At 38.7% G+C, this 13,553-nt stretch overlaps 1 protein-coding gene across 1 annotated transcript in view; it reads right to left on the minus strand.

The window, feature by feature from the left end:
- LOC145997393 (DBH-like monooxygenase protein 1 homolog) overlaps positions 1-13,069 on the minus strand; it is a 72,645-nt gene extending 59,576 nt beyond the window's left edge. Inside the window, exon 1 of the mRNA XM_083134390.1 lies at positions 12,788-13,069. Coding sequence (XP_082990516.1) covers positions 12,788-13,060 — 273 coding nt within the window. The 5' untranslated portion in view covers positions 13,061-13,069. The remainder of the gene's footprint in view (positions 1-12,787) is intronic.
- Positions 13,070-13,553: the final 484 nt, after the last annotated feature.

Genomic DNA, 13,553 nt, shown 5'->3' on the forward strand with positions numbered 1-13,553 from the left:
AATGTGTCAAAACTGGTGATGGACATTTTGCATCAAGTAAATGTTTATTCATATGTTCTCCCATTGGTTTCGGGATTAATGCCCAACCTGCATGTAATAATCTTTAAAACTTCTCCTTCGAAATTAGCAGAGAAAACTAATATATGAACAAATTCTTATGTGTGGATTGGCATATTTGCCCACTGTTAGGGTTTGCACAAATATTTTCTTATAATGCGACCGCCTTGTCGACCAATTCGCACCATTTATCCAGAAACAAACAAGCACACTGGATAAGTAAATGCTCCTTTAGCGACCTCTGTTGCAGGGTGGTTATCCCAGCGCCCTGCTACGGCAGGGGTTTCGGGTTCGAATCCAGACCTGGGAATGCATGTTTTGTGTGAGTCCCTTCAACAAGTCCATCATATCCATCGATTAGCCAAAATTGGCAGGAAAACGAAGCATGTAACAAATATCAGATCAAAATAATTTTATCCTAAGGCAACAAATTTGCATGAATCTCTTCTAGAGATTCTCCCCCCCCTCTACCTCCCCACCCATGCTTCTCTGAATATTAGAGTCCCACGTCACTATATTCATTGATTATGTTCACCGAAATCCGTGGTGGAGTGATTAGCACACTGCGCTACGGCGACAGAGGCCCCAGGTTCGTATCATCATATCATCACTTATCCTTGCCTTCGGATTTGTCAAAAGTGACAGCCAAGTAAAATAAACCATATCAATTTATTATTGTTTAGGTTCAGAAACACGCAGTCTATCCGTGACGTAGTGGTTAGAGTAACGCAGGGGTCGTAAGTTCATCTTGCCTCAGTATCGATTTCTGGAAGAAACATAATATTCCCAAGGGAATCTGAAATGGGCATATCGGTGATCTCGACAGTTGTGAATTTGAGCAAATGTTTGCACAGACTCGTACACACTCCACTAGACAGCAGGGCAAACACTGTGTAGCAGCGACACGCAAAGGGCAAATATTGACGGCATACTCTATCACCAGGCAATCAAGAGTACGTTTTCTGCTTGTGTATTAACTTCAAAACTGTTTACCAGATAGTACAACCTTTCCGTGCAATGAAGGCTGCAGTATGTTTAGCGTGAGCCAGCTCTAAAGAAAATACAAAACAAAAGTAGTTTGCTAAATTTCTATCGATGTGTTATGTTCCTTTTAATCTTTCAGGTTTATACTTATCAAGTGTTTCGATCAGTGGCGGCAATTGGATCCCAAATCTGGGGGGGGGGGGGGGGGGCAAGGACAGTTTACTTTCCCTTGGTAGCAGAGGCGTATATTCGGGGCTATCTAGGCTATCTGCGAAGCCCAGACTCGGGGAATAAGATACAGAAAAAAATCTATCAAAAAATGTTCATAAAAGTTTTCATTTCAATAAGAAGATGAACCTATTTCTTAGAAGTTGGAAACATTGCTCGCTTTCTTTGAATTCGCGAGACGGCTGACCCAGCTGGCGGGCAACTCCACGGGGGTAACGGGTAAGCTTGACAGGGCTCCGATCAATATTGCAAACCAAATTTCTTCCCACCATGTAATTTCCCCAGGATCGGGGAATTGTGGAGTCAAACTGTTACAGGAGAGAGAACAGGGTTGCATATGGCGGGGAAAAAAAACCTCTGAACTTCCTCAACAGTATGGGTCAATGTTGCAAACCAATTTTCCCGAGCCCGTAATCTTCCCAGGAATGGGGAATTTTGAAGCCAAATTATCGCGGGCAAGGGGAAAGTGTCATGTGGCAGGGACAAGAACATGATTGAACGCTTGCAGAGGAGTTGAAAAAGAGGTCGTTGACCTTCAAACAGCTACAGATACAGTGGGGAGTAGAAAATTGTTGGCTGAGCGGGAATGGTTTACCGAAATGACAAGGACCAGTTCTAAAGTGAGAATCATAGAACTTAAGACCTTCTGTAAACAAAAGCACGTGTACCCTAACAGTGTTGCAAACTTATGAAAGAAAAAATAATCCACATAGCCTACAAGTTGTAAAAACATTCCATTTGTCAACAGATGCGGAATAAGCAGTGTATCACTGAGTGATGACCTGTTGAAAGTTATTGAATGTATGTTAAAAAAAAAGTTTTAAAAATGCACATCTTGCCTGGTGGCCGACTTTCAGACTCATCGCCGAAGTTCCCTGGCTCGAATCACGGCATGGGTGTTATTTGTGACTGTCCCTTCATCAGTTTCATCTGACGATCACTCATTATCATCGTCGGGATTAGCCAAAAGTGGAAGAAAAGCAACGCTAAATTAATAAAATCAAATACAAAATTTACATCTTATCCCCCAGGAGTAAGACGGTTCCGTACCAAAGGATTAATTTTCTCTCATATTTTACTAAAAAAACCTTGCTAGAAGAATGTGACACATGAGATAAATTACGTATTGAAACCGGGGTTTCTTCATTAAATTTATTTGATGTTGGAAAGTGTTATGATTTATTATTATAGATAATGAAAGTAAGCTAATATATATGATGTGATTGACTAAATTAATAATTATGCAGCAAAGACACCAAGGGAAACTAAAACGGCAACTTAGAGAAGCATAAAATTAGGGAAAGAACACGTATTTAATCACTTGTAGAAAATTTATTATACTTCAATGTGTAGATTATCAGTTAAAATAAGAATACGTTTTTCCATGTTACGTAAAATTAAAGGTTGCGAGTGAGCAGCATATGATGGCCGCACCATTCACGAACAGCTGGCGCGGAGTGATACGTTACTCGAAGTGAGACGGTTGTTTACAGAAGGTCGGAAGGTTCGTGATTCTTACTGTAGTCTAGATCGCGTCGAGTGGTCTTGGTGCGTGGAATTTATTTAGAGGTAGCGTGTGAATACAATAGTGAGTGGATTGTTTTTTTGTGAATGATATGTGCTGTGTGTTGTGTAGTGAACTGAAATGAGGGACATAATTAACAAGCTGTCTATTCGGCTTACGAATGACGATAAGCTCCAAATCGTTGTGGATTTTCTTGTATGTCCACTTTACGAACAGATAAGCTAATGGGGATCGGACCTACAGTTAAAGTGGTATCTAAACCACCATGCATCGAACCCGGGACCCCTTAGTTTCAAGGCAACGACGTTACCACTGCGCCAACCATGGACGTCCGCAGGATTTTTTCCAGGGAGGGGCAAGGAAGGTATTATTTTTTTCAGGGGGGGGGGGGGGCAAACGAAGGCAAACTTTTCCCCAAAATAGTGTTGTTCCCTAAAAAACATTGCTTAAATTTGAATTTATGGTGTTCATGCAATAATTAACACATATTATTGTGGATAGAATGAAATTATATGTGTGAAATACATATTTTTTGGTTGACTTTCATTTTCCAGGGGGGGGCCACGGCTCCACCTTGCCCCCCCCCTTCCGGACGCCCATGGCGCCAACAAGGAGTACCCGAACTTAAAATCGTGAAAATAGGTAGGTTGAAATTATATTTTTATTCTCGTATATAGGCCTACATAATATTTCACAATATGGGTCTCACATTTATGCAAATAAGAATGAAATTCTTGAAATCCTTTCCTTACTGACAGTGTAATTTCCATGTTTTATTTATGAGGTATATATTTTTAATCATAGAGTCACATCACTTCAACCCGCCACCCCAAATGAGTTAAAAAAACAAACATAAACAAACCCCACCAGCAAATCTTTGTCCATTCGAACACTATGATATGGTGCGATAGCCCAGGTTCTTAACCCAGCATACGCCACTGCTTGGGAAGATAAGTTTATCATAGTGCGGGGACGAAAGTGGCAAAAACGTTGGGGGCAACTGCCCCCCCCCATCCCCCTAATCGCCGCCACTGGTTTTGATTGATTGATCTGGTTTATTTTACTTCACATTTCTGCCACTTCTCGCTAATCGCGAAGATGAGGATGAAAGATGATATGATGAAATTGATGAACCCGGAACCTCTGGATTCGTATAGCCCTGTGCTAAACACTCCGCTACGGAGGTCGGTTATTCGAGCGTTTTATTGAAATGCAAGAGTCTTATTTATTATATGCCATGTTTATATTCGCCATGATAGAATTTTTAGTTAAGACGCCATGTTGCTATTTAAGCGCATGTTTCTATTTACAATGAAGCTTTAGGTTCTTATTTAGTGGCCAGGTTTCTATTTATGGGTCTATTTCTACGTCAAGTTCTTATTATTTGACCGTCTGTTTTATATTTTCATTCAAGTCTTTTTAAATTTAAATGTCAAAATTTTACTTCCACGTTGTGTTTTTATTCAAGCGCAAGTCCTCCGTGGCGGAGGGGTTAGCACGCCAGGCGTCCCAAGTTCGAATCCCGGTCTAGGCATGGGTGTTTTTGTGGATCTCTCTCTTCATCGATTTCACAGGAACAAACACAGGAGGGAACCTCGTCCCCAGGAAATGCTACCGGAAAATAACACCACTCCACTTGAACAGAGAAAAAGGAGGCAAGTGAGAGATGAAGAACTATCTTCTCTACCATCTTTCTTCCTTACTACTTATATAACCTTCATCTCACTCTTCATACCCTCAATTCCTGACGTATACCTGGATTTTATCCTGAGACTCCCAGGAGTTCTCATTAGTACTGATGCCCCTCCCTGTACCTCTTCCAAAATGTTGGACTCCACAGCATCCTTCCTCAACCTAGCCCTTCTTTTCTCTTTCTCTTCTTTGGCTACATTAACCATTGCCTTCTCCCTCCTTGTTCTCTTTAATATCCGTACTTAAGCTCATATTTCTTGCTCTTTCTTTTTCACTTGTATTTATTTCTCTCCTTTCTCTTATTATTATATTATTGTTTTTATATATTATTATTTTTTTTTTCCCTCAAATTTCTTATTTATAGTGTTGCCCACGAGACGAGACGGGACGAGACTTTGGTCTGTCCCGTCCCGTCTCGTGAAAATGCTGTCTCGTCTCGTGTCTCGTCTCGAAAATATTCGTTTGTCCCGTCTCGTGTCCCGTCTCGAAGGGTTCTGTCTCGTCTCGTCTCGTCCCGTCTCGTTTTGTCCCGTCTCGTCTCGTAAAAGTGATCCGGGATATCATACCAACAAAAGTCAAAAGTAGCAGAAATACAATATTTTTCCGGAAAGTGGGATAATGCTCCAAATATTTTACCCATTGCGTGGTGAGAATAAATAAGGTTCGTTAATCATGAGGACATTAATATTAAAAATGCAGTTTGTTGGTTACTGAATGCTAGGTATCTTATGAAATCTACCTTGAGGCTTTTCTCGCTTCATACAACTGTCTATCCATCGTACATTTATACAATTAAGCAAATGTTTAAATTAATGCATTAATATAATTCATAGGTCTATTCACTTAAATATGTAAATTAATCAATTCCATTATTGTTATTGCATGACATGTTACAAAGATGGTAGAAGAATAGTAATATAACAGCACAAATATTAGCTAATATCTAGCTTACGTGTAGTTAAGATCGTCAAAATCTGCATAAAAACAGCTGTCCTGGCAAGAAAATTAATGTCAAAAAAGGTGATGAATTGAATATTTGCTGAATAAAAAAAAAAGATGTTACATTCAGTTGACGAAAAATAAAGTTCCTGATTAATATTTTATGCTCATTATTATAAGTAGTAGCGTACATAAAACTTCATTGATACTGTCATTCAAAGCAGTATGATCCCAATAGAAACCTTGTTTTCTAGTAAGTTCGGCAGGAATATGTAACCCTCGATTATGCTAAACAAATATATTTTTTGTTTAGCTAGAGCAAGGCCCCGGGAGGATGCAAGAAGCCTTTCCTGCAAAAGTGTATGTTTTACGAAGCGAAGAAATGTGACAAAACCACCACGAATGGAAGGCAAACCTGCATTAAGTTCATATCGCACGTTTACAGAGCCGTGCCTCCTGAAGTTATAAAAATCCCAACTTCAATGATTCTTTTAGACATGCTATAGTTGAAAAAAATATGTTTAGATGCACCCAAAGTGCATCATTATCAGATTATACATATAACGTGTTATTGGAATCAACATATTTGTGTACATTGGGTGCCTCCCCGATGGCGTAGTAATAACGTCGAGGTCTTGTAATGAAGGGTCCTCGCGTCGATACTCAATGGAGGCACAAAGTGGATCGGATCGCACTTTAAACTGTAGGTCGGTTCGCGATTTAGCCTATTTGCGAATCAAGTGGACTTAAAAAAACAAAAACAATATCAACCTTAAGAATATTAGAATAAACTATTCACCCGCAGGTAAGTCAAATTTCACATATCCTTCTTCATCCTCGTTCATAGACTTCCTGCAATACTCTTGTGTTGCATCCCACCAGGTGCGAAAAGTGTGAAGTTATTATTTCCCCGTACTGCGTTATTTCTTTTCATAACAGTAAGGCTAAATTCTCGTTTTATCTGAACTTTTTAAAAATGTGCAAAATACGTCTCTATCTTTAAACAACCACCCTTTCCCATGTATGTGTAAAACAATCCCACTCTGTCTCAGAAAACCTCTTCCTAAGATCAAATGAAGGAAACAACTCTCAAGTCTCAACAATTATAAATTTTTGCTTAAATTTCCTATCATTTATATAAACAGTAGCACATATCACGTCCTTTGGTGCAACACTGTCAACAGCTAATGTTACTTTCCTCGTCCTAATAAATTTACTTCCAACCAGTGACGGCGCCAGGGAAATTTGACTGGGAGAGGGGGATGGCTGGCTACAAAATATTGTAAGGGGGCAGTCACATTAAAACGCCCGAAAACACTACACATATATATACTTATATAATAATAATTATTATAATAATTATTATTATTATTAGAATTATTATTATATTCATGTATGGTCTTTTGTGTGTGTCTTTTATTTAGAGTGGACGTTTACAGCCTAAATTTACTTCTTGATTACGAGTTTATCTCCACATGATTCGTTTTAATAAAGACATTAATTCTTTTTTATTGGTAAGTTGCGTTGTCTCTAGTGGCCTATTTCAGTATTGGAAGACATTCATAATTTTATAATTCATCGTCTTTCTTGAGATGAAACTACTGATATAAATATTTAAGTTATAAGATAATAATATAAATGATGAAAATAATTCTTCTAAGAGTTTAATTTTCTTGCAAAATAAACGTGACGTTGGAAGAAATTAGTCTTCTTAAGTATTAGAAACAATGTGAGGCACTTAGTGAAGTGCAATTCTCCTGTAGGAGAATTCTGCTCTAGGTGCTTTGGAGAACATATTGCGCACCTTTGGTACGTCCAGGACTTGACATTTCTTCTCAATGGTAAGAACAGCCAAATGAGGCAGTTTTCATCCAGCATCCTGTTTCGAGCAAGCCTTTTCAAAGATTTTAAGGACAACCATCTTCGTAACGCTGAAGAGTTTTGGGCAAAATTTGTGTTTCACCTTTCAGGGAAATGTTATCACAGGATAAAAAAATCAGACAAAGGTTACAGTTATCTCATAATTCAAGAAATATTCTGACCCTGGCAATACTTACTCTTAATCTACCACTCCATCGTATGTTTATGCTACACAATTACAGGCACGTATGGAGTTCGTGGGAAGAAGTTCTTCGATTTTGATATGTACGAGAAAGAGCGAACCTGCATCTAATGATTGAAGAGTGGCAAATCCTAATAAGCGTTCTTTTAAATACCCGCGATATGTTTTGAATCGAATTTTAAGTGTAATTTGCATTTTAAGGTTCACGTTCAATACATTTCCAAATAATATCCCCTCATTAGCTTCACGAGTATCGAAGAAATCCTCTTTGTTAAGGTTTGCCTCAGACTCATCATCTCGAAATTCAAGTCCCTGAATAGTAAGAAACCGCGATGAATCCACAATAACTGACATGTAGTGTCGGTTTTTCTCCAATCACCTTTGGTCCTGGGTTCGATACCCAGTGGAGGCACTTTAAACTATAAGTCCAGTCCCGATTAGACTTACTGTGCATAAATGGACTTCAATCAACCAACCAACCAAATCTTGAATCAACTTTGAATGTCTTTTAATACTTAGCGTTATCACTAACGACCACGATTAGAATAAGTTGCCCGTACTACAGATGATGTCTTGTGGTCCTGAAAATATTCGTGATGTTTTAAAATCATCCACATTCAACACTTTTTCCGAGTTCTTAAGACTGGTTAAAACTGGTTAATCTCGGCTATTACAGGACATAAATGAATGATAAATTACCTATGCCCAGGTCGGCGCTCGAATCTTGGACGAAACAAATTAATATTTGTTAATCAAGTTGGTATTATAAGCAGGAAAGTGATATCATGCAGAATACACCACTTTGAAAAGGTGAAAATCGTCATACTCTTATAAATGAACTCTCTTATTATTCGATATTTAATTAACTTCAGTTGGGGGTCCCGGGTGGGGGTGGCGAAGTGTCTGACATGGGGCGTCCCCATGCTCCCTCTGGCGTCGTCACTGCTTCCAACCCTCTAATAACTTCGCTGCTGATAGCCTCACCTTCGAAATGGAAGCTTGTGTGTCGGCGAATAATACAAAGGACTTGTGTTCACTGTCCCTCTTTCATTCAAAGTCTGCCGTTTTCCTTTTCAGCTTTTCCTGCAAAACTTCCTGTCAGCAAGCAAACCAAATTACAGAATTTTTATTGCCCCTCCCTTGCATCAACTTTCATACCTACTTTAGGCCTGGATTTATGGCACGTACCCGCTACTGCAGGTCAACCTCGCCCTATGTTTGGTGTTTGCCCCCTGAAGCAACGGTGTCCATTGTTCAAAGCGAAACCTTTGTCAGTGGGGAACGGCTAAAAATAGTCTCGGAATACACCCTGCTCGTTAACAAGCTCCCACCACCCTGACATTGCCGTCAGCTTCCCTCTGAAGTTCGATAAAACTACTTTGTGAAATGTGTTTAATAACGAGTGAAAATGTTACTACATGTATTTTGCTCATAAACTTGAAGGCTAAATTTACAGAATAAAAAGAACAGCTACAACATTCCTTCATCTGATTTACAGAAAGGCTAATCGGGACTGGACCCACAGTTTAAAATGGGATTCAAATCACAATTTGCCTTCACCGGGTATCGAACCCGGGACCCCTTGATTACAAGGCGACGATGCTACCACTGTACCCGGGGAGTCCCCTCATAGAACAAAGTTTCCTTCTACGACGATTATACAGAACTTAGTGCAATTCCTTCATTTGTAATCTATTCTATATCAGCCTCAGTATTTCGTTATTACAATCCAAGGAATAGTATTCTCCTTAAATAAGAAATAAAGAAATAAAAAAAAACATTGGAAATAATCTTCAAACGGACGTAAAAAATCGAATCCAACCACCTGCAGAATGCCTGAGGGAAACAACAAGAATTTTCTCAACAAAGACATATCCGAAATTTCCATAACATTCTAATAATTTCGTAACCCGTGCAAATAATCATGTGGTAAAATCTTGTCGTGGTTCCCTGTAAACACTAAAATCACCAAATCATTTCTTTCCATATTTCCCGTATTTTCTCCTCCTCTTTAGCTCTCAGCTGTTCGGAGTGGGATAATGCAAGATTATTTGTCCCTAATTATCTCCTTTTCTTAGTCTTGCTTATATCTTGGACTCCTTAATAACTTTCCCAACAACTCCTTATCAATCTGTACTGCCATGTTTCCTACAATGCTTTTCCTACTTCCTAATAACAATCACTTCTGTACACCCTTTGATGTAAAAATTAAATAATGAAAATAAACCATATCCGTCGGTCCGTTTATCTTTCCAACCTATAGAGCTGAGACTAATTTTACAAGATAAACCTCGGACGCAGACACTCCACGATCTTTTGGCCCCTCCTTCCACCTTCTCTACCTGCCTTTTACTTGATGTTATTCAGAATTGTATTAGTATCTGGAGTACTATCGTAACATAAAGTTATTAACCTGGAATATTTTTTTTAAAAAAATGGGGAGTAACGCTGTGTTTCGAAAGAGTATAGGAAATAAGTTTAGGTATTCATTCATGCCTCTCTCTAGAATAGTCTTCTTATTTTGACTTAATACACGCTTATCAACGTTTCTAATTGAAATATTTTATTCAAAGCAAACAAGTATTTGCAACTGATTAAAAATTTTGCTTTTATTTTTTCGAGACATTCGAGACGAGACGAGACTTTTCAAAACCCGTCCCGTCCCGTCTCGTGTCTCGTCTCGAAAACGAGACGAGAAAGGCATTCCGTCTCGTCCCGTCTCGAATTTCAAAAGGCTTGTCCCGTCTCGTGTCTCGTCTCGTTTTCGAGACGAGACACGAGACGAGACGGGACATGTCCCGTCCCGTGAGCAACACTACTTATTTACTTATTACCTAACTACTAATCAGTTAGGTAATAAGTAAATAATAAATTTGAAGAAAAAAAAACAAAAAAACTACTAATCAGTTAAAACAAGGAGATGCATTATCTCCATTGCTCTTTAATTTTGCCTTAGAATACGATGTTAGGAAGGTAAAAGAAACTAAAGAAGGACTAAAATGGTGTGACTCAGTTGTTAGCATCTGCAGATGATGTAGACTTATTAGGGGATGATATAAATACAATTAAGAATAATGCTAAAATATTTTTCAAAGCAGCTAAAGACATAGGTTTGGAAGTTAGCAATGAGAAAACCAAATATATGCTTACAGGCCGAAACCAAGGGTTAGGTAATAATCAAAATCTAATTATTGATAACAACTCGTTTGAACCAGTTTCCAAATTCAAATACTTAGGAGTAATATTAACAAATGAAAATTATATTAAAGAGGAAATAAAAAGTAGGCTTAATTCAGGAAATGCATGTTACTTCTCTCTTCATAAACTTTTGTCTTCTCGTTTAATATCTAAGAAACTAAAAGTTAAAATATACAAAACAGTAATTTTGCCTGTAGTATTATATGGATGTGAAACCTGGTCCCTTACATTGAAAGAGGAACATAAATTGAGATTATTTGAAAATAAGATCCTTAGGAAAATATTTAGACCTCAAAGGGATGAGGAGACAGGTGAGTGGAGAAGGTTACATAATTTAGAACTACATAATTTGTATTCATGTCCAGATATTATTAGAATAATTAAATCAAGAAGACTTAGGTGGGCAGGCCATGTGGCACGAATGGGAGAGGAAAGAGGAGTTTACAGGATTCTTGTTGGGAAACCTGATGGTAAGAGACCTGTAGGAAGGCCAAGACGAAGATGGAGGGACAACGTTGAGATGGACCTAAAGGATGGAAAAGATTATATAGATCTTGCTCAAGATAGGGACAGGTGGAAGGCCTGTGTTGCTGCAGCCATGAACCTTCGGGTTTAAGAAGGATAGAGAGTTAGTTAGTCTAACTACTAATCAATGTAGTGATTTCTTTTATATTCGGAGTTTCTAACATCTACAATGTCTCTACCCTGTACTCTTAACTCATCATTTTTACTTTTCACTATTTGTTCCATTATTATCATTATTATTAGTACTATTAATACTATGCATTCTGTTAACCAAATATGTTCTGGCTCACCAGAACAGTTGTGATTATACAACAAAAGGGGGGAAAAACAGATGAATCCGTGAATGTTCGCGGAAAAGACGCCCAGGGTTTATTTTAAGGTACCTGCGCTAAAGCGTATACCTCCGAATGTATATTATTATTAATAAAGTGTTTTTTTCATCGATTTCATCATATCGTCACTCATCCTCATCGTCGCGATTAGCCAAAAGTGGCAGAAAACCGACGCTAAGTACAAAAATCAAATAAAACCAATCAAAGCGCTTTTATTTATTCTCTAGGATTCTAGTGATTTGTGAAATTCTATTTAGCTATAGATCAGGTTCTTGTTTGATCTTCACATTTCGTTCATATATTATAAATAACTTTTATATTTATGCTCTCTATAGGTTTATATTGTTTGATTTGTTGTTTGAAGTCTATTTTTTGCACAGAAAGGCTAATAGGGACTGAACCTGTGTGTGTGTGTGTGTGTGTGTTCATGTATTGAAGTGGCAGGTTTTTATTTACGGGCCGAATTTACATTCATTTTTAAATCATTTTTCTTTCTTATTTTATGTCACTTTTATGTAACTTTTAGCTAACCGCGACGCTGAAGATGAATGAGGATTTGACAAAATTCATGAGACACTAGCCGACGTCATTGGCGGAGTGGTTAGCACAGCGTGCTGCGATGCCAGGGGCCGCGGGTTCAAATCCCGGCCTGGTCATGGCTGTACCTTGTGAATGTCCCTTCATCATGTCATCACTCATGATGAAGATGTTCTTCGCTATTACCCAAATGTGGAAGAAATGCGAAGTAAATAAACTAAATCAACCAATCAATCTATCAATAAGATACACTCACAAGGAAAATGAAGCAAATGTATCAAATCATATCGAAGTCTCTAACAAAACTGAGAATCTCGGATGCTGTCAGTCTCAACTCGCCTTTAAAGAGGTATTTATCGTTCTTGGTATCGACTCCACAAATCTCAAAGGATCATAGCCTCGTTCTCGTCTTGAAATCTGTACGCTCACATCTGCCTCGTCTCGGTATCATCTATAGCCTACTGATCATTCATCTTCTTTCATGAAGTCACGTACAGAATTCAGAATGCACGAGAAAACTCCCCTCCCAAATGTGTATTTTTTCTTGTAATATTTGAGTGTAAATATATGCAACAGTCTCCACAAAATAATCACGCACAACTACAATGACTTACTTATTTTGTGGTGACCTCACTGCTCCGCTGCACGATCTTGCGTGAGAATAATAATTTCAACCAATAAAATCGCGCCAAGCAGTATAGGACCTACCTTAATGATACCAGCTTTAAGCTTCTTGTCCGGAACCCATCCTACCAGAACATCATGCACGGCGGATGAGTTATGAGGGTTTGTGAACCCTAATTCGAAATGTCCTCTCGTAGCCACTTGCACTTCCATCGTAATCTCCTTCTTCCCTGGAGTCCAGAACAGCTGGAACTTCCAGTAATCGTCCAGTTTCACGTGGTTTTTCCATCGTGTCGGCTGGACGGAGGGCGAAAGTATTATCACAAGAAGAAACGATAGTAAGGAGTTTACCGTCATTCTCGCTAACCTATCGCACACTGCCGCACGTGAAGACTTCGAATCGAGGCTTATTCATTGACCGAGCAATATTGCCAGTGCAGTCTGGTAGAAGTCACCAGATGACAGATCAATTTCACTTTTTCATCGACACTGAACACTTTTGCTAGAAAAGCACGACGTTTCTCAACTCATACTAGCAATGTGTTTTTAATATTTGGAATATTCATGATTTTTTCATTGTGTTTTTGCTTGTTTTGGTGGTTGATGAAGTTTATTTTACGTCGCATTTCTGTCAGTTTTGGCTAATCGCAAAGATGGGGATGAATTGTGATAAGGTGAGATGAATGAAGGCACAATCAGAAACACATATGGCGACACAATAAGACTCACTGAATGTGGGACCAGACGCCAAAGCTCTGTTAGCCTGCAAAAATTTAGCCCATCGTGCTCTCCGTGGAACATGGGGCAACATTTCGGTGCTTCTCGAAACAGTCACTACTTACACCCTACT

The sequence above is a fragment of the Lepisma saccharinum genome, chromosome 13 (assembly GCF_977018435.1).
Source record: "Lepisma saccharinum chromosome 13, izLepSacc3.1, whole genome shotgun sequence".
Lineage (NCBI taxonomy): Eukaryota > Metazoa > Arthropoda > Insecta > Zygentoma > Lepismatidae > Lepisma > Lepisma saccharinum.